At 45.5% G+C, this 20,727-nt stretch overlaps 1 protein-coding gene across 2 annotated transcripts in view; it reads right to left on the bottom strand.

Annotated features, from left to right (window-relative positions):
- Positions 1–14,162, bottom strand: part of PELI2 (pellino E3 ubiquitin protein ligase family member 2) — a 183,859-nt gene extending 169,697 nt beyond the window's left edge. The window contains exon 1 of one of the 2 annotated variants that reach the window (XM_032344303.1): positions 13,586–14,162. In XM_032344303.1, the coding sequence (XP_032200194.1) occupies positions 13,586–13,662 (77 nt within the window). In that variant the 5' untranslated portion in view covers positions 13,663–14,162. The remainder of the gene's footprint in view (positions 1–13,585) is intronic. The other variant, XM_032344301.1, reaches the window with a different exon arrangement.
- Between the last annotated feature and the right edge of the window lie 6,565 nt (positions 14,163–20,727).

Genomic DNA, 20,727 nt, shown 5'->3' with positions numbered 1-20,727 from the left:
GTATTTTACCACCCGATATCTTAGAATGCCCGTTAGCTAAGAACACTGTTTTCAGAAACTCTGGGTCATCTGCGCCTTGCCGTACATCTGTGACTGAAAAGGCTTAAATGCCCTCACAGGAAGGCTGGAATAGTACAGCATAAAGCTACGCCAGCTTCCAGAAGGTTCTAAGCCAACAATTTCATCAAAGCCTTGAAGTTGGCATCTGGTCTAAGTTAACACTTAGAATAGCAAATAAAAGGCACTTTTCCTGACTGCTGCTGGCCGGTGCTTCTCAGATGAGCTGAGCTCATGCCCCTGCAGGAGCGCGCTGTGTTAAGCACCCTTAGTGAGCAGACAGAGGGAAGCTGGGTGGGCCTTTTCCCTTCATCGATACTAACAGGAAGATGGGCAGACAGGGAAGGAAACATCAGCATGCGGGGACATTAGTTTCTAACCAAAGACAGACCTTCACTTGAGAGGACAAGGGCTGGAAGCCCCCTTTCCAAGCTATAAACAAAATATCAATGCTAGCCTACATGACCACCAACAGCAGCAAGAACAAAAAGCCTTCAGGAGTGCTTTGCCACAATTAAGGGGATTAAAGAGCTTTTCTCAAGGAACAAGGAATAACTCAGTGCACTGGCTTCAAAACTAGAGAAATGAACTTGGAATTATTTTGGATTAAAAAAGCGGGTCTTTCTTGAACATAACTTTAAGATATTCAGGTAAATAAGAAGCCAGACAGAAGGATTCATGCAGTTATTTCCTGGAGATCGCATAGTTCCATTTTTTGGAAAATACACTAGGAATATAAACACAAGTGGGCAAAGCACATATGTAGCAATTTCCCCCCAAAAAAGGTTCATTTAAGTTGTAAACATTAAAAAAAAAAAATCATTTAACCTTACTGGTGACCTCATTAAACGAGTAAGATTTTGTGTCACTGTGTTTAATGAGAATATGCAGTACGGAAAGGGTTTGGTTATAAAATAAACAGAAAAGGTGCAAAGCTGCACACACACACACACACACACACACACACACGACAGGCTTTATGAACAAAGGCGTTGGAGTTAGAAAGGCCTGGGTTTGAAGCAAAGCTTTGTTACATGATAGCCCAGAAACCCCAGACAAGTTTCTCCACCTGTACCCATGGTTCAAGTTCCTCATCTACAAAATGGTAAGTGATGGTACCTGAGCGTCTTGGTCAGAACTCAAATGCATGAGCTGCACTTTGCACAGGAGCTGCCTAGGGGCAAGCACTTATCCCAGGGCACTGAGACATCACCATCATGACCAATGCCCGGGCCCTCTGTGCACCTCTGTGCACCAAAGAACGAACCTGCCATTAAGAAGCAACGGCGTAGCTGGGATGTCCTCATCCGTGCAGGAAGAAAAGAGAAAGCTCAGGTCCCAATGATCCCTCTTTAAGGATGATTCTAAACTGTGGTTCTGACAGGAGATTGCCACTTCGAGTTAGAAGGAGCAGAGCGCCCCGAAGGTGAGGCAGAAGTTGAAATGGGAGCAATGGAAAAGCAAGGCGGGTAAAGAGGACAGAAATCAGACACCCTGCACCTCCTGCAAGAATGAAAACTGCTCTGCTCCGCTCTCCCGGCAACAGGATCCACACACCACCAGAGGGGCTGTTCCATGGGCAACACTGCTCCCACCTGTGCCCACACCTCTGCCACAGGCACAGCTTGGCCAGAGACAGCCAGGACCCCGGTGATTTGCTGGAAGGCTAGCACACTCAGCTTACTCAGGGACAGTGAAAGGGGGCCACGGGCTGCAGATCCTCTCCAGCCAGCGGACAATGCACAAGGGATGCCATCTCTTGGAGTCAGGGAAAGCGAGGGTCCAGAGGACAGCAGGCTAAGCGGCTTAAGGTTCTTGGATCTGCTCTGATGGATGGGGCCCGACCCCCAAACATTCCTGGCTTCTGCACAAGTTTCCCGAACACACTAGGAAGTGAGTGAATGAGCACTTGATCCCACGACCACCATTTCTCACTGCTAGACCCACCGTGAGCCACAGTCCCTTGGAGACAAGGAGGGGGAAATCATCTACAAGAGAAAATGCAGATCTGGCTGGAGATCTGATCCGTCCTGAGAATTACCTAAGGCAACTGCTCAGAAGCCTGCAGTGGTGCCTGCCCCTCTCTCTGGAATACCTCCCGGAAGGCCAAGGCTTACCATGCTCGGAGGCATGAATCTTCGCCAGGCCCGAGGCACGCTTGCCCCGGTGTCTCTTAAGTGACCCTGACCCCTCCAGCCCTCTAATTTCCAAACCCACCAGATGTCTCTCAGCTCCTCAGCTTCTAAATGTGTCTTACACACACCATTCTTCTCCCCCGGTGACCCTCGGCTAATTCCTACTCACTCTCCTCATCTCAACCTAAATGAAATCCTTCCCTCCTAGCAGAACCAAGGTTTCCCCCCTTCAGCTCCATGAAGGCAGGGACCACTCGGTTATTACCTGCTTATCCCCAGCACGAGTAGCTGCCGACTAGCTGACAGTTCTCCAACTTCCTCTCCTTCCCCAAGCCCTTGGGTCTCCAGCCAAACACCCCAGGCCTTTACTACTCCTGGCCTATAAAAACCCCAGCTCACCCCATAAAACTCCGCTGAGGCCCGTTCCTCAAGGATATCTTTCCCAAGCTTTCAGGAATATACTTGCCTCTGACCTTCCCCCTGGCAGAAAGAAACAAGCTTCAGAGCACTACAGACCTACCTTCAAATCAGGCCCTGCCACCGATAAGGTGAGTTACCTGAACCGGAGCCTTGCTTTCCAAATAATAAAATCCAATTCCTGGGACCGATCAAGCAGAACACCTAACAGAATCTGGCCTCCAGTTCACCTGAAGGAACAGCTGCCTCCACCCAGCTCTCCTCTGCACCGTGTATGGTCGGTTGCTAAGTTATTCACCTTGACCTCGGGTTGTCAGCCCCTGGAGGGCATCTCCTTATGTGGGTTCCTAACTGTGCAATCAGCAGCAGCATCAAAACAGCAACAACAGCCATCAGCTCACCCCTCCTACGTGGTTAGTGTTTAGTGGATCTGTCTGTAAGTGCTTAACTTCTAGTATGTACACTGGCTCCCTTTTTGAATTAAGTATCTATTCACACAGAAGACACATGTGGTAAAATACACCTATCTCTGTATCTGGTAGCCCAAAAGTCTTTGTGAGGCACTGAGTTTTAAAAAGCGACCAAATTACAGTAGTTCATACAAAACAGATCATGCAGAAGTCTAAATTTCTTTTACATTCAGTTTATAAATTCTGATTGCAAAATTCTGACTTTTACCTGTTTCAGTTCCTCTGATTAAAAAGGGCAAATGTTAAAATCCCCTAAACAGAATTGAGGGATATTGAGGAAGTTACATTCACTGTATTACAGGAATCTTTTTCTTTTTCCACCAACATGCTCCAACTGGAGGTGGTAACTGGTGGCTTCTGCGTGTGTGCTGGTGTGAGACGTGCGGTTGGCTGACGCCACGGGCCCAGCCCTGACCATGCCACCCCAGGGCAATCTCGCGTCTCCCCTCCCCTCTTACCCATCATATAACCGGTCTCCACGGCATGAATGAGACACATAAGGTCCTTCGGGAACAGAGGTCTTCCTTCTCACCGCTGACAGCCACAGACACATGAGACTGATAGAAATGAGCTTTCCATCCTGTCATTTCACCACCCAGCTGCAGTGTGCACACGTTCTTCCGGCCCACCCATCGCCCTGTGCCTGCAAGATCCTGGTAGAGATGACCTCCCCTACTCAAATCTCTGTGGGCTCTACTGCTTCATGTCAGGTGGCCTTGAAAAGCCTGAAAATCTGTGTCATGCATTAGCTCCCTGAGTTAAAGCTACTTAAGTTCGAGCGTTCCAGAAGCATGGTTCTTGGCTAAGCTGGGCCATTCTTCACCTCCTGTGCTTTCGGCGTATTTCAGGAGAGAATATTGATTACGGAGATTAACGAAGGCAAAGAGACTCGGAGATGATGTACACGTGATCGAGTTATTCCACAAATGCGTCTGTTAGCTAAGATTTTCAGACCATACGGTACTTAATGTCTGGAATAACTCATCTAAAAGGCTGAAATTGTGTTTATTAAAATAATCAATAACCCGAAGGAAACAAAAAACAACTCAACAAAAGCTCAGTGAATTTTTCCAGATCAGTCTGTCAGGTCTGACAGCAGAACCCCATGCAGGGAACAGCAGTGTCTGAATTGTCCGTCGCCGAGTTAACAAACCACCTCAGTGTGGAGTGGCTAAAAACCACCACCCACGGTTCCCTCACCTGGGCAAAGCTGGGTGGAAATGGCTCATCTCTGCTCCATGTGGGGTGGACGGGGCAGCCTGATGGGCTGAAGGATTTACAAAAGCTTCACTCCCAGGTCCGCTGCCTCAGCCGGGGGTCTGGACTGGCTGGAGGCTGCCTTCTCAGGGGATATTACAGACTGAATTGGTATGTTGACGTCCTACCCTCCAATGACTGTTTTTGGAGAGAGGGTCTTTAAAGAGGTAATTAGGGTGAAATCAGGTCAAATGGTTGGGCTCTCATCCAATATGCCTGGTGTCCTTAACTGAACAGGGAAAGGCCATCGGGGTGGGCACCCAGAGACAAAGGCCATCTGAGGACACAGGGAGAGACAGCCATCTGCAAGCCAAGCGGGGAGGACTCAGGAGAAACCCAACCTGCCAACACCTTGATCTTGGACATCCAGCCACCAGAACTGTGAGAAAATAAAGTTTGTTGTTGAAGATGCCACATTTTGTGACGGCAGCTCTAGCAAACTAATACAGAGGACAAAGGTGGAAGCTACAACACCCTTTAAGGCAACAATCAAAAGTCACAAAGTGTCACTTTCCTCACATGGACTGCTCACAGCAAATCACAAAACCAGCCCAGATTTGAGGGGATTCACCTCCTGATGGGAGGTCCAGCACGCACATGCTCTCTCTCTCTATCACACACACACACACACACACACACACACACACACAAACACACACAGGGAACTACTATGGATCCTATTTGTAGACATCAGGGAAGGAACACAGGATTAAGCCAAAACCCTGACTTCCTCTTCCCTGATCACTACAAGACCATCCAGGAAAGTTGGGTCATGTTTGCCTCAACAACACGGCCATTCAGTATAATTCCCCCACTGGACAGTTTCAAGCACCAAACCAACAAATGTTTATTAAATGGAACAGCTCAAGTGTGTAAAAAACTATATTGAGAAGCATAAAGTGCTGACAAATAGCATGGCTATATGTACAATAACTTTCCTGTATACCGTATACATAGCAGTCGAGCAAAAGTAGAGATTTCATTCTGAATTCTCTCCACGAGCATGTAATAACAAAAGCAGCCAAACCACAGTGAACTCTAATGTACCCTAATGCATACTGTAATGCATGAAGCTGTCTGTGTCATCTTCGGTGATCTGGCGTGAGGCACACTCCTCTGCATCTATGGTCACCGTGCAGAAAGGGCCTTTCCACAAGGTAACCAGCCAATCAATCAAGCACTCCAGAAATCCCCACTGTTCTCCCATCACAAGTTCTGACCGTCCACAGAGTGTTCTATGACCATGTGGCACAACGAAGCACAAGAATCCCAGGTAGGGATGGGAATGGAGGAGGTGCCTCTGGGGTTCCTCAGGAGCCCCCGGTAGCAGTACACAGCAGTTTCACACCAACAGCCTCGAAGCCAGACACACAGCCGCCTGCTCTGGCCGGATTCTGCTAAGCCAGTACCAATTAGAATGGAAGTACCAAGCTTGCAATAATGATTCCTATCCTCAAAAGAGAGCCTGCATGAGCACAAAAGCAGGGAACGCGCAGAGTTAAACGTTTTGAGAGTGAGAGGCATTATGTGGACGGCTGGAAATAAAACCTCAGTCAAGAATGACTTGCCACAGTCTTCAACCTGACACTGAAAATGGCCCGCTGCATATGTATTAGGTTTGTCGTCCAAGAGGCTTGTATCGCGTGGTCTCTCCAGCCATCATTAACAGGCGCTAATGACCACAGCCTTTCAATGCGACCAAGGCACACTGCAATGCAGCTCAGCTCGGAGCAGCTGGTGGGATCCAAGCAGATGGCCTGCTTCCCTTCAAGGCAGGACTTTCTGCAGGTGACAAAATGATATTAGGTGACTGACAAAAAGAAAAACAAACAAAAGTGGAAACTGGCATATCTGATGTCCGAGTTTAGCAGTGCAGGGAGCCTTGAACTTGGGCCCTGAAGAGGGGCGGGAGTGTGTGGACTGCTGACACAACCCACAGCTGTGCTACAGAATGGGAGAGCTGCTTCCAGATCCCAAACCATGCCAGGAGCCCCAGGGCTGCTTGGTGCCGAGTGGGGCATGGGAATGTGCCGCACAAATCCATCCCTGCCCCGTCCCTGGCGAGTGCCTACTGCACGCCTGAAAAGGGGTGCCCAGCACTCCGAGGGAGGCCAAGACAAGGTCCCTGCCCTCCGGCAGCCAGCTGCAAGGGGAAACCAGACCACCTCGATGAATTCTAGTGGAACGCAGTCGCCACTCTGGGCACACGGCGAGAGCATAGTGGACTGGACCGCGTTCCTCTCTAGAGATGTTAAATATAAGCCCCTATATTTGTTTACACTTCTATTTTCCCTTTGGTTATTTGCTTACATACTCTGCCTCCTTCACTAGAATAATAATTGGAATGCTTTGGCTTTAAGAGTGGAACTCAGCGGGGCTTAAAGCAAAAAAAAAAAAAAAGGGCGGGGGGAATAAAAATTGAAAAAGTGGGCACTCTCAGAGGACACAAGATTATTTTCTCAGGAAAGCCTTTCCTGATTATTTAGCCTACCAGGACCTCCCCCTGCCTCATCCCTAGCTCCTTACCCTGTAAGTCCCCCACCCCTACCTACTTAGGTACTTTCTTCCCGTTCATCCTGCTTTCTTTTCTTTCTAGCACCTGATTTACCCAGCAGTTTGCCCGCCTGTGTACACAGTGCCCCACTCCCGCTAAAAGGTAATACCCCCCTGCCCTGGCAGGGTGTTGTCTGTCTCATGGGCTTCCCTGAGCAGCGCTGGTCCCCAGCCAGTACTTTTGATACTGCATGAATGGCCAGACACGCCGAGCTCCGGACAGAGGACAGGAACCAGAATCTGGAACCAAGTAGCTGCTCACTGGCTCACACTCTGTTCCCTCCTTGTCTGTTTCATGGAGGCTCTGACCTCTGCTATTCCCTTCACCTCCATCTCCTCCTAGGTTGTAGCCCCCTTCATAGAAGTGCTTTCTCCACTTCCCTTTCAGAGCTGAAAACCTTGCTATGGTGGCCCCCAAGATAAAGTCCAGAATCTTTCCAGTGATTTCTAAGTACTTTATGACCTGCCCCCACCCTCACTCTCATGTTTTTAACTCAACTGCTCTTCTAGCCATGCAGGGCTTTTCTCTCTGTTCCTCAGAGGAGCAGGTACACTGGCCTCTGGGTCTCGGAGCACAGTGTGGCCTCTGTCTAAGAGCACTCTGTCCCCCTCACCTCCTCCTGGCTGGCCTCTTCCCATCTGGGCATGGTGTTAGGTGACCCTTCGTTCTGTAGATTGCTTTCTGTCTCTCCGACTGGACTGCAGGCTCCAAACTGGCAGGGACTGTCCCAGCCTTATTCTTCACTGCATCCCTTAGTGCCAAGCTCAGCATCCCACACTAGTAGACACCCAAATATTTGTAGAATCCATCAATGTACTATATATTGGTAATGGCTATTCACTAAGGAGCTGTAACAAGAATCAGATAGCAGTTCACGAGGGCAGGGAATGTGATTGCCCTGTCTGAATTCCCTGTGCCCGGAAGAGTAGACACCCAATAACTATTTGTGGAATGACTACATTCCTGGCTTGCCGGCTCTAACTCCACCCCTTTCCCTCCCACTTGAGAAAACATATCAGAAAGCAAGTGGGTGAAAAATGACATTATGAAAGGGACGTCTCAGAATCATTTGAAAGATCAACACTTGATTCCTTGTCATAAATTACTGGACCCATAACTCAACACTGATCATTACTTACGAGATGGTTTGAGACAACGGCTGAGAAGAGCTGATTTAAACAAAGCTAAAAAAATATGAAGCACTTTCTGCTCTTATCATTTTATTTTCTAGAAGCTGGAGATAACAGTAAGTTCAGGAAGAACTAATAACTGAATCATTTATACCCTCACTTTGCTTTTTACAAAATAGGTTCTGCATACCCCAGGAGAAATTTTCACTTAAATCAGAACAATGTTCAAATTTCCTTTCCAGTTATTTTTCTCCTATACCAATGAGGTCCACTGAGTTGCTGCTGTCGCCATTCAAAAGCCAAAGAACAGCACCACCTAACTTACTTCGGGAACACTACGCTGCTGATCCCTACAGATACAGAATCATTGCCCCAAATTAACAATACTGGTCTCCTTCAAGTACAGCAATGGGATGTTTTGGGGTTTTCAGTGTTTTGTGTGTCTGTTTCATCTCTTGGACAAAATGTATGTGGTAAAGTTGCTGGGACCTGCATCAACCCGGTTTTATTTTTGTTTATATAAAGCATCCCCAAATACGGATCCCATGATGAAATAAAACCAAAAAATGGAAAGTCCTAATGAAGGTGTCAGTCTTGATGTGTTCAAGAGGGAAACCAGTAAATCTGAGAAAGTCAGACAAGAAACCACACAGACAGCCACATACTCCAAACAAGGCTAAAGTTAGTAAAGGAAAATATAGCAACCAAAGCTAGTAACATCATGACCATTAATAGCCTACAGAATGAGACACTCCATCCACACAAACAGATCTGAGCTCTTCAGATCACCCCACATGCTGAGTGACAGTAAAGATTTTGTTTCCTATATGGAAAAAAAAAAGGTTCAAAGACCTTTTAGTCTTAAAGGATACCAGTGTTTGAAGTCTTCGGACCCAAATTAGAGAGGAGGATGAGAAAAGGAGAGGTGCAAAGGCAAGGCGCCAAGGTTAAAATGAAAACAGCATATAGAAATAGGGAGCTGCTTGTTTTAAAAAATAAAGACCATAAAGTCTTCAAGAAACTGCCTTCTTTGTATTACCTGATAGCTGCTGCACCATCCAAAGGAAAAAAAACGGCAAGTTCCCCCACCCCACCCCATGCCTGACTTTTTAGCCCTTTGAAGACCTTAATCAGTTTCCACTAAAGTACTTCATTTTCAGTCATATTCATAGCCATCCTTTTGTAGAGGTTTTTAGCCCATTTTTGTGCCAAGGATCTCTTTGGCAGTCTGGTAAAGACTACTGAGCCCTTCCCAGAAAAATGGTTTAAATGCATAAAATAAAATACAAAGGATTACAAGAGAAAATAATTATGCTTAGTTATCAAGACAGTTTTAAGTGATGATACAATCATATAAGCAGCTCTGTATTAATGCAGTGAGGAGCAAATCAAGCAGCACTTCTCTCTGCTGCCCAGTATCCTAATTGAGTGAAACTGTAAATTTCAATCTGACTGTAGTGAAAACAGAGATGCATTTTCCTCCCCAATCCCAAGTTCAGGGATTTTGTGAATTCTATCTGAAGACCCCAAAAACCTTTGTTGGGAGAGCCAATAAAAATACATTTGGTGAAGCATCAAATTAAAATTAAAGTCTTGCAAAATGTATTACCCATTCCACTGTGAGGTGAGGGGAACTAAGAGTAAGCAATATTTTCCCCAAAAACCATGATGGGCCATTAGTCAGCACAAGAGCTGCATGCTTCAAACTGAATCCAGGAAGGGATTCAGGTGCTCGCTTGGGCAGCACATATACTAAAACAGAAAGGGATTCAGCTCCCCTCGTGCAAGTTACCAAAAAACCTGAAGCTTTGAGGAACTCACAGCCCTGCTGGAATCTGCCCAGCAGTGGGAAAACAGTGACCAGGGCAGTGCCGTGATCCAGCTCAGCTATGAACTTAAACAAATCTCCTTCCCGCCGGGAACCTCAGTTGCTTCTTCTTCAGTAAAATAAAAGGGCTAAATGTATACCAGCACCTCTTAGGCCCCTTCCAGTTCCAAAGCCCTACCCATCTTATCTCTTCCTTATGCTGGCTTTTCCAGCCTATTGAGCTTAACTGTGAAACATTATTGCTTTTTCTTAGGTTTCGAACAGGAAGTTTTACCAAATTTGAATGTCTTCACATATAACCGAATGAGACAAATATGTGCGCACCATTACAACTTTTTTTTACAAGCCTGTTTTGCACATACCTACTTCAAAGGAAGTGATCGCATTGGTCTTTCCCTGTCACCATCCGTCACCTTAAGAGTATTCAAAACCAACACACTAAATGTTAACTGCATTTTCCACAGCTGAGCCAAGGAACAGTATTAGAGGGTACAGACAAGGAAAGGAAGGATCCTTAAAGATGGCCTAACCCAATCATATTTCCTTTATGGCTGAAGAAGCAGAGACAGGGTAAGAGACTAAGCCAAAGTCACAAAGCTAGCTGGCAAGAAAGCGGAGATTGAATCTGGGTCTCCCAACCAGACCTTAATGCTCTCCCCACTACAGTGAACGGCCTCTCAAATCCAGACATGCTTCCTCAACCTCAACATGCCAGCCAGCTTTACAATGAATAGCAAGAAAGACCTGACACTTAGACCAGTCATTTTCTCTACCCTGAATCATGCAATGGGCACAACAAAGGGTTGTGTCATGACACATTCATTGGTTGGAATCCAGAAATAATGAAATTCCACTAATCCAACGAGAAGGTGATGACTCTATTAACACCCTAACTACCTGTCAAGTTCCTTAATATTGTGTAATACGTGAAAAGACACATATTTGCATGTGGATGTGGACATGATACATATATAGCTCTTCACACATACATTTATACACATATATGTGTATGTCTGTACATATATACATATGTGTATATAGTTCCTCAGTCTGCTCCCCAGGATTTCTAACATTTTAATATGTAATTTAGAAGAGAGGAAAAAAAAGAAGAAATTTAGAAGAGAAATGAAAGGTAGTTGTACAACTACAAAAAAAAAAAAGTAAAAGCTTTTATCAGTACCAATATTGTCATTTTTAGAGGTCAAGATTAATTTTATCAATAAAACCTACTAGAAATTCTCTTATCAATATTTATGTCTCAAATGATCAGATATGCAAAGTTGATATTGATTCTTTGAGGGTTATGATTGTTTGAAGGGGGCAGGGCACTATCTCAAGTCCTGGGAGTAGGATACAAATAAATAGGGTCTCTTTGAAGTCTACCTATTACTCACTATTTCCCCAGGATTCTTCAGTGTGTGTTATTTCTAAAGAGTCAGAAATCTACCCTCAAAAAAGACTAGAATTCTTATCAAGTATTCAATAACCTGACAAGTATCTTCTGAGCAGTCTGAGGTCAACTCACATTTCAGTTTCTCTGAGAAACCTGCCTTGACCTCCCAGTTCAAGAAAGCAATACCTACCCAGCGCATTCTGCAAGTTAACCACCTTTGGTGGTGAGCCTGGCAACACCTGAGATTGCCATGTATTATTCATTTGTTTACATGTTTCTTTCTGCTGATGCCCGCCCCTCCACGCTAAACTGAGCTCCTTCCTCAGTGCAGGATCCTGAATACCTAAGCAGGGCAGGCACGTATCAGGTGTCTGGCCCCAAATGGTAAACTGCCAACTATGTCATACTTAGTGTCTCCTGGAAAACCATCAGTTGAGGACACAGCACATGCGATGGGCAACACATTGACACAGCCTACTTTGGAATAAGCCTATGATACCAGGACAATCCTGAGTCTAAATCCTTTCCATGGCTCTGGAACGCCCTGCACTTGCAGCTATAAACACAAAACCTCTCCAAGGCCCACTTGAACACTGTTTTTCTGAAACATCTCCACAATGATTTCCTCAAAAGGACATAATGAAATAAAGTTCTGGAGTACGTTAATCTTTCGCATTGGGTTCACAAAGTATGTTAAACACACTTGAAAGCCAGACACACAAAACCAAACTCCGCAAAATTAGGTTGGGCTGACGTTACATAAGACAAGCTAACCTTGGGCTTTCCCCCTGTCATTCCCCTCTCCTTCCTCTGAACCCTGACATCTGTCTCTTCAGCGCAATTAAGATGCAGGTGGGAAAAACCGCTTATCTGCAAACTTCAAAATAGGTAATGAGATTTCCAATAATCCTCCACTTAATACTCTAGCAACAACGTGAGGAGAACTAGACAACTTCCAGCTGTACTGTGTCTGGAAGCTTCCCTTAAAAACCCTTCTCTTCAAAATTATTTTTAAGTCGGCACTTACTTCAACGTATTCAGTTATCAAAACACGTTTTTCAGAGTTCGCTGAGATCCTCCCTACCCGTGGCTCCTCATATAACGGGCTAAGCCTACCTATCAGCACCAAAGACCGTCTGAATACAGGTCTTTCAACAGAGAAGGACAAAAGCGCGGGTTCCCAAGAGTGACACATCCAAAGGAGAAAATAATCCTTTCTTCTCCAAATGCTAAATCCAAGTTGCTCCCACTCCCGAGTTTCCTGCATTTCCCTCCTCCCCATTCTGCTCCCCTTTCACTGCCCACTTTATCCTACTTTAATCCCGCGAAGCCTCTCTCCCGGCTTATTAAGGGTAAACAATAGAAATGTCACAAGGAAACTCAGGAAGTAGATGAAGTCTCTAATTGCTGCCGTTTAACGATTGTAGATAATTACTATCTTCAAAATGTGGTTTTCACAAGCGGAGAGGGAGCCGAGGCTGGCGGGCTCCCCGGCGCCGGGAGAACAGCAGCGAGGCCGCGGCCCGGGACGGTGGGGATGGGGCCCCGCACCCCGGAGCCCCGGCAGGCGCTGCCTTGTCCCTGCCCCCTCCAGGACACTCTCGCCTGGGAGGGCCGAGGGCCGGCCCGCCCGCCCGGGTCACAGACAGTTCACTGCCCCCGGGCTGCAGCTACCCGCGGCGGTCACCATAACAATATGCAAAGAGCTGCCCGCGGACGCCCACCGCGCTGATCCCGCCGCCCGCGGCGGCCGAGCCCGCAGCTCCGCGCTCGGAGTTCCGAGACCCGGGATTACAGGCCACCCGGCAGAGGGTCCCCGGGGACCGGGCCCCACCGACCTTTCAGCTTCGTCAACTGGGGGGGGGGGTCTCCCCACACACCGTGAGGTGCCTACGACGGGGCGCCTCGGCCCCGGCCCCTACGCGCCCTCCCTGACCCAGGGCGCGCGGGGAAGTGGAGCAAGGGTCCGCCCCTCCCTCCCCCCGGGTAAGGACGAGGACTCTGTCCCCGAGAGCAGCGCCCCGCGGGACGCGGGATCGCCACAGTCCCTGCCTCCCCGGGGCCGACCCCACTCCGCCACTTCCTCGGCCGCCGTCCTCCGCGGGGAAAGCGCATCTCGGCGGTCTTTGCAGCACCCCGCGCGCGCGGATGGGGAGCACCGCTCCCCGGGCGCTTGCCGCCCCGGCCCCAGAGCCGCCCCCGCCGCCCCAAGAGCCCCGGCGTTCCCCAGGGAGCGCCCGAGCCACCCCGCTGGCCCCGCTCGGGGATGCCGGCGCCCCGCGGCCGCCCAGACCGAAGCACTCGGCGGCCGCCGTTAAGCCCCCGCGGAGATCTCGGGACTCACCCCAGTACCACCAGCTCCCCGTATTTCACCGGCTCCTTATTGGGGGCGCAGTGCTCCTCCTGGCCAGGGGAAAACATGGAGCCCCGATCGGCCGCCGCCGCCGCCTCCTCCGCAGCGATCCCCGCCGAGTCCGCGCCTCCGCTACAATCCCATCCTGAGAAGGGGGTGAGCGCGCCGGGGAAGGGCACGGCGGCGAAGGGGGCGCGGGGCGGCCAGTCCCGCGGCTGCTCCGTCGTGGCTGTGCGGCTGCCCCGCCGCGCTCCCGGGAGCTCCGCACGCCGCTGCCGCTCCGAGCCGGACTCGGCAACAAATGGGACTGGGCAGTAGGGGGACCTGCCCGCGCCGAGCGCCGCCGCCGCTGCCGCCGCCGCCGCCGCCGCCGCCTGAGCCCCGTGGAGGGAAGGAGGGAGGGAGGGAGGGAGAAAGCGAGCGCGGGAGGGGCGGGGGCAGCGAGCGGGGGAGGGGAGGGGGCAGGACCACGGAGCCGCCCCTCTCGCGCGCGGGCAGGTGGGAGCCGCCCGGCCAGCCGCCCGAAGCCCCACAGCCCCCGACCTGCCCGGCGCCCCCTCCCCCTGGCGCGTGGGGCGGCCCGCGCCCCCCTCCCCGCCCCCCTCGGGCCCCGCGGTGGAACAGCCCCCGTGTTATGTAAACATAGAGTAAAAGGGAAAGGAAGTTCTTAAAGGAACAGTTCTATTTTTTTTCCCCCTCTCGCTTCCTTCCCCAAACTTAAAGCACGGGGTTCTCAGCCCTTGCAGTCCAGTTCTCCAGCAGCTGAAGGCTGCGCTGGATCCCGGAAACGCAATAGTCAAGGTTCCCGAGCTTAGCCTAGCAGTCCCGGGTTCCGTTAGATGTAAAAAAAGAACTTCCTCTCCGGTTAGAGAGCATTTGCTCTCCCCGTGTTACTGTATAGCGGCATACATCTGGAGGTGCTGCGCTCGTGCACCTGGGTAACTCTTCTTCCAAAACCAAGTCTTTCAAAGCTTGAAGACATTTAGAAATTTGCAGGGACTTGCTAACTGGTGCTGAATTAGAGGAGTTTTGACTTTTGAAGGCATTTGGGGCATCCCACCACTGCATAGGATGTAGTTACCCGGTTTGTGGTCAGCAAGGTTCTACATGGCTTAAAAAAAAAAAAGTTGTTGTTGTTGTTGTTTTAATCCATACTCCACCCATTTTTCCCATACCGTCTCTCATTTCCCTAAGAAATTTAAGAGGAAATTACCTGGGCGAACTTTTTAGTATCAATGTTCCTTTATTACCATAATGTAGTCAACCCACTGTGTTTGCTTACAATGCTCTTCTAAATAGTTACTACTATGGCTTTAAAGTGGCTTAGAGGGGGCACCTGGGTGGCTCAGTGGGTTAAAGCCTTTGGCTCAGGTCATGATCCCAGGGTCCTGGGATGGAGACCCCCCCCACCCCCTCATCGGGCTCTCTGCTCAGCGGGGAGCCTGCTTTCCCTCTCTGTCTGCCTCTCTGCCTACTTGTGATCTCTGTCTGTCAAATAAATTTTAAAAAATTATTAAAAAAATAAATAAAATAAAATGGTTTAGAGTATAATAGATTTACTGACTGCTGTTTTTCATCATGCAGGGTTTTATTGTTTTACCATTTATTAAGCACTCATAACCTACTAGGAACTCCATAGTTTGCCAGTCACTGCCTCCCCAGACTGTTAAATATTTAGAGAATAATATTTAGAGAAATAAATACTGCAAAAGCTACCCTATGCATAAACAATGACTGATTAGCCATGACCCTAAGGAGAGGGCTAGAAAAGAAATGACTACATCTATAACCTTCCATTTTGCTGTTCAACACCCTTTGCCTGACATTCCCTGACAGGTTATTACTATGGTGAAATGATGCTTCAGAAAGTTTTACTTTGGTTATTAACTGATCTTTTATAAAATTGAGGCTTTAGAAATGAATTGTTCCAAAGTAACTAGAGCCACACCATTGGTAAGCCAAACACACACACACACACACACACAAAATCTAAACCATGAACTGTTTCAGCTAACTATAAGAAATTATATAATTCAACTGAATACAGTTTCTCTACGTATTTTATATATTCTCTGTATTTTTTAATATATATATTCTGTTGTAGTTTTAACCCACAAGTCTTCACTAACCGGTTGAATGTTCTCTCATCACCAGGGTTTTAATGTGAATTTTCGTCTGAATTTTCTGTTTGATTAATGCTACCTTCATCTATGTATTCTATGCTTCTACTTACCATATAGATGTGTGACTAGCAAAGATCTATCCGAATCATGCCATGGTTACACAGTCCCCTGTTATTACAGTACTTGGCTCTGTCATTCGAACTTCTCCAGGCTTGTTCTGTTGCTGCTACAGCTCTCTAGGCTACAATTACCTCCTCCCTCCTTCTCTCTTGGCGTGCTGTGCTTTTGTGCATTACATTACACTATTCTGGCTCCATTTCCTCCTTGCTGTGCTCTGCATCTGCTCTTAGGAAGATAGAAACAAATATTTATTAACCTCCTACTAAGTATTCCAAACCCTAGGCTGAGAGTTTCCCATGGGATGTCCCAGTCTTTGCAGCTTCTCCATTCTTGCTGTCTGCCCATGGCGCCCCTGACTTTCAGAGGTGCAGTGCTCTCTTTCTGTTCTCCCAGCGTGTCTTTGAGCATGTTTATGGTTCTGAATCAGGTCTGTCTTTATTAGAATTATTTAGGAAGTGTTGCTTTAAATGGGGGGGGGTTAATATTTTGGCGGGGGGGGGTGTTTTGTTTTGTTTTTCTTATTATTGTTGTTTTGCTTTTATCACTGGAGACTTTTACTGTAGGCAGCTCAGGGCTGCCACACCACTTTTGTAAATCATTCTGAGACCCGAAAGCCTCAGGAATGTATGCAGGCCCCAGGAGTGAAAATCCAAATGAGCACAAGGGCTGAATGAGGACTGTGGCAAATTGGTGAGCCATGCCATCGAACATGAGCATCTCATCTCCAGCAAAAGGCTGCCATGTGACAGTAACAGCTCACTATTGCTAACTTTAACTTTTTTAAAAGCCCAAATCCTGAATTTTATGCCAAATCTCCCCTTTTGGAACTGTCAAACAACTCATTCAGGTTTGTTTGTCTTTTTGTAAACAGAGCATAGGCCCACTGAAACTATATCTACTTTATACTCTGGGCTCAAGCTCCCCAAATTTGTATTCTCTGATTTCAAGGAAATGTACAGGAGTATAAGTAAAAGAACACTTTTTAAGTGGTATTAAGTGGCAGGGTTGTGAGGGGAGCAGAGTGATGGGGCATAAATGTAATGTTTTCAGAGAGTCAGTGACTTCTGTCCCTTTAGAAGGCAACTTGTACCTTTCTCTGTCCATCCTTTATGAGTTTTCTGCTCACAACTTACGCCAATTAGAATATTATCCCTACCGTCCCTAGCTAATACTAGGAATCTGATTGTAGCATGAATTTATCTCTTTTTGAATGTAATTGTTTTAGTTAGTAGCTCCAGGCTGGTGGGACAATCTGGCTGTGCCATCTGCCAGCCCATGGTGGGGTGGACTGACCTAGCTGCCAAGGCAGACCCGCCCATTTCCCTCCTTGCTTACCATTCCATTTGCATCTCTCCTAAACCACTCTCCTGGAGAGGATGACCCACCCACAGATTCCCAGAGGGAGCTGATGCTATTTCTTGGGCTACCAAAGGCCATATGTTTACTAACGCAAATAAGAAATGTAAGGCTTTCTCTTGATTTCTCCCCCTGTTATATCTACCCCTCTTAAGCTAGAATGAAAACATCCAGTGACGAAGTTTGCTTGTCTTAACCATACCTTAAATAAAGCCAATCAAATACCTTCTGGTATTTTTAGAATGAAGAATCTAATTTTTGGTCATTCTACATTCTACCTTACTTGTTTATCTTTGCAAAGACTTGAAGAGTAAGATGATACTCTAAAAAACATGTTTGGAAAAATTGGTCTTTTCCTTCTCATGAAACCTTAGTTCACATTCCATTTTAAAATTATATATAAAAATATATATTAAAATACATATAAAATATATATTTAATAGAAAGTATTTATATAATAAATTAAATACATAACACTGTGTGTTAAATATATCTTCAAATCTTATTTTAAATCATCCAGAGTCTTCTTATCCAGAAATACCCCTATATAACATTTTTTATCGATTTCCATCACTTTTTTATTTTTCATTTTTTGACATAGTAGTGATAATATAATGTGTAACCACCCTTTATGCAGTTTGCTTTCCTCTTTCATTATATTAATAATTTATAATATTGATGCTATTATATATTATATAATTATATTAATATTAATACGTTAATACTATATTGTGAGTAGTTTTCCCTTGTCGATAAACTTCATAAACATTTTTGTTGTTTCATCCCATGTGTCAACATCTATTAACCATTCCTCTCTCATGGAACATTGGGAAGGTTTCTACTTTTGGGTCTTAATAAATAATAAACATATTTACATTTGTTATTACTGCATGAGAAGAGAATCCTACAAGTAAAATTATTACATCAAAGAGTGTAAACACTTTTAAGACCCTTTGATGAATATTTCCAAAGTGTTTTTCAAAATGGTCATGCCTGCCAATTTACACTGTAACTAGCAGTAAATGAGAGAGCCTGCCTCAGGGAACCCTTGCTAATGTGACAGGTGATTATTTTTTTATTTGCATTTCTTTGATCGCTATTGTGAGGTGCATTCACTTTTTTTTTTTTTTTAATTGTGGTAAAAAATGTGTAATACAAGAGCTGCCCTGGACAAATTTAGAGTACTGTAGAGTATTGTTAACTCTAAACACAGCTTGTCCAGCAGATCTGCATGAACTTTTTCATCTTGCGCTATTGAAACTTCACGCTCATTGAAGAGCAACTCCTCATTCTCCCTCCTCACAGCCCCTGGTGATGACCATTGCACTTTTTCTGAGTCTGATGATTTTAGATATGTCAAAGAAGTGACGTCAAAGAAGTGGGATCATGCATTGTTTCTCTTTCCGTGACTGGCTTATTTTTTAGCAAGTCTTCCAGGTTTACCAATGATATAGCATTTAACAGGATTTCCTTCTTTTTAGAGATGAATACTATTCATTGTGTGTCTGTGCTAAATTTTTAAAATTTTAATTACTTATTTATTTGAGAGAGAGAGAGAGAAAGAGAGAGAGAAGGAGCCAAAGAAGGGGTGTGAGGGGAAGGGGCAGAGGCAGAGGGAGATGCAGGCTCCCTGCTGAGCAGGGAGCTCCCTGAGGTCCTCCCTCAGGACCCTGCGATGGATCGTGACCTGAGCCAAAGGCAGAAGCTTAACTGACTAAGCCACCCAGGTATCCCAGTGCTACATTTTTTTAATGGATTCATCTCTGGGTGGACATTCAGGTTGTCTTCACTACTTGGCTATTGTAAATAATGCTGCAGTGACAAGGGAAGTGCAACTCGCTTCAAGATCCTGATTTCCATTATTTTGAGTCAATACCTGGAAGTCAGACTGCTGGATCATATGGTAGTTCTATTTTTAGGTTTTTGAGGAAACTCTATTTTATTTTCCATAATGGCAGCACCAATTTCTATTCATGTTAGCAGAGCACAATTGTTCCCATCTCTCTCTATTCTCCTCAACATTTGCTATTTTCTGGGAGTTTTTGGATAATGAACATCCTAACAGGTGTGAGATATCACATTGTGGTTTTGATGTGCATTTTCTTAGTAATTAGTGATGCTGAATATCTTTTCATATATTGATTGTATTTGTTTATCTTCTTTGGAGAAATGTCTATTCAGTTCCTTTGCCCACTTATAAATTGGGTTCTTTCTTTCTTTCCTTTTTTTTTTTTTTTTTTTGCCCTTGAGTTAAAGGAGATTGTGTGTTTTTCACATATTAACTTCTTATTCGATACATGGTTTGCAAATATTTTCTCCCACTCTATAGGTTGCCTTTTCACAGTGTTGATTATTTCCTTTGCTGTGCAACAGCTTTTTCATTTGATGTAGTCCCATCTGTCTATTTTTGCTTTTGCTGCTTGTGCTTTTTGGTGTCAAATCCAAGAAATCATTGCCAAGACCAATATCATAAAACATTTCCCCTTTGTTTTCTTCTAGGATTTTTACAGTTGCAGGTCTCAAGCTCAAGTCTTTGATCCATTTTGAGTTGATTTTTTTGTATGGTGCAAGGTAAGAGTCCAATTTCATTCTTTTCCATGTGGATATCTAGTTTTCCCAGCATCGTTGAATGAAAAGGCTATCCTTTCCCATTGTGTATTCTTAGCACCCTTGTTAAAGGCCAGTTGGCCATATTTGTGTAGGCTTGTTTCTGGACTCTGTTCCATTGGTCTATATGTCTATTTTTATGCCAGTATCATACTGCCTTGATTACTGTAGCTTTGTAATATGTTTTGAAATCACAAAATTTGAGACCTGCAGCTTGTTCTTTTTAAGATTGTTTTGGTTATTTGGGATTCTTTGTGATTCCATATGAATTTAAAAATATTTTTCTATTCTGCAAAAAATGCCATTGATATTTGATAGATTGTTTTGTGTAATATGGACATTTTAACAATATTAAGTCTTCTAATCCATGAACAGGAGCTGTCTTTCCATTTATTTGTGTCTTCTCTCATTTCTTTCATTAATTTTTTCTAGTTTTTAGTGTAAAACTCTTGTCTCCTTGGTTATGTTTATTCCTAAGTATTTTATTCCTGCTAATGTTATTGTAAATGGCATTGTTTTCTCAGTGTCCTTTTCAGATAGTTCACTGTTGGTACATAGAAACACACCTAATTTTGGTATGCTGATTTTGTATCCTGCAACTTGACTGAATTCTTTTATTACTTCCAACAGCTTTTTTTTTTTTTTTGGTAGAATTTTTATGTGTCCACATATAAAGTCATGTCACCTGTGAACAGAGATCATTTTACTTCTTTTCCAACTTGGACCTTTTATTTCTTTTTCTTGTCTAATTACTCTGGCTAGAACTTGCATTACTATATCAACTAGAAGTGGCAAGAGTGGGCATCCTTGTCTTGTTCCTGATCTTATAGGAAGAACTTTTCGTTTTTCACCATAGAGTATGATGTTAACTGTAAGCGTTTCAAATTTGATCTTACTTATGTTGAGGTAATTTCCTTTTATTCTTGG

The sequence above is a fragment of the Mustela erminea genome, chromosome 5, assembly GCF_009829155.1.
Source record: "Mustela erminea isolate mMusErm1 chromosome 5, mMusErm1.Pri, whole genome shotgun sequence".
Taxonomy (NCBI): Eukaryota; Metazoa; Chordata; class Mammalia; order Carnivora; family Mustelidae; genus Mustela; species Mustela erminea.
This window is presented reverse-complemented; position numbering and strand designations above follow the sequence as displayed.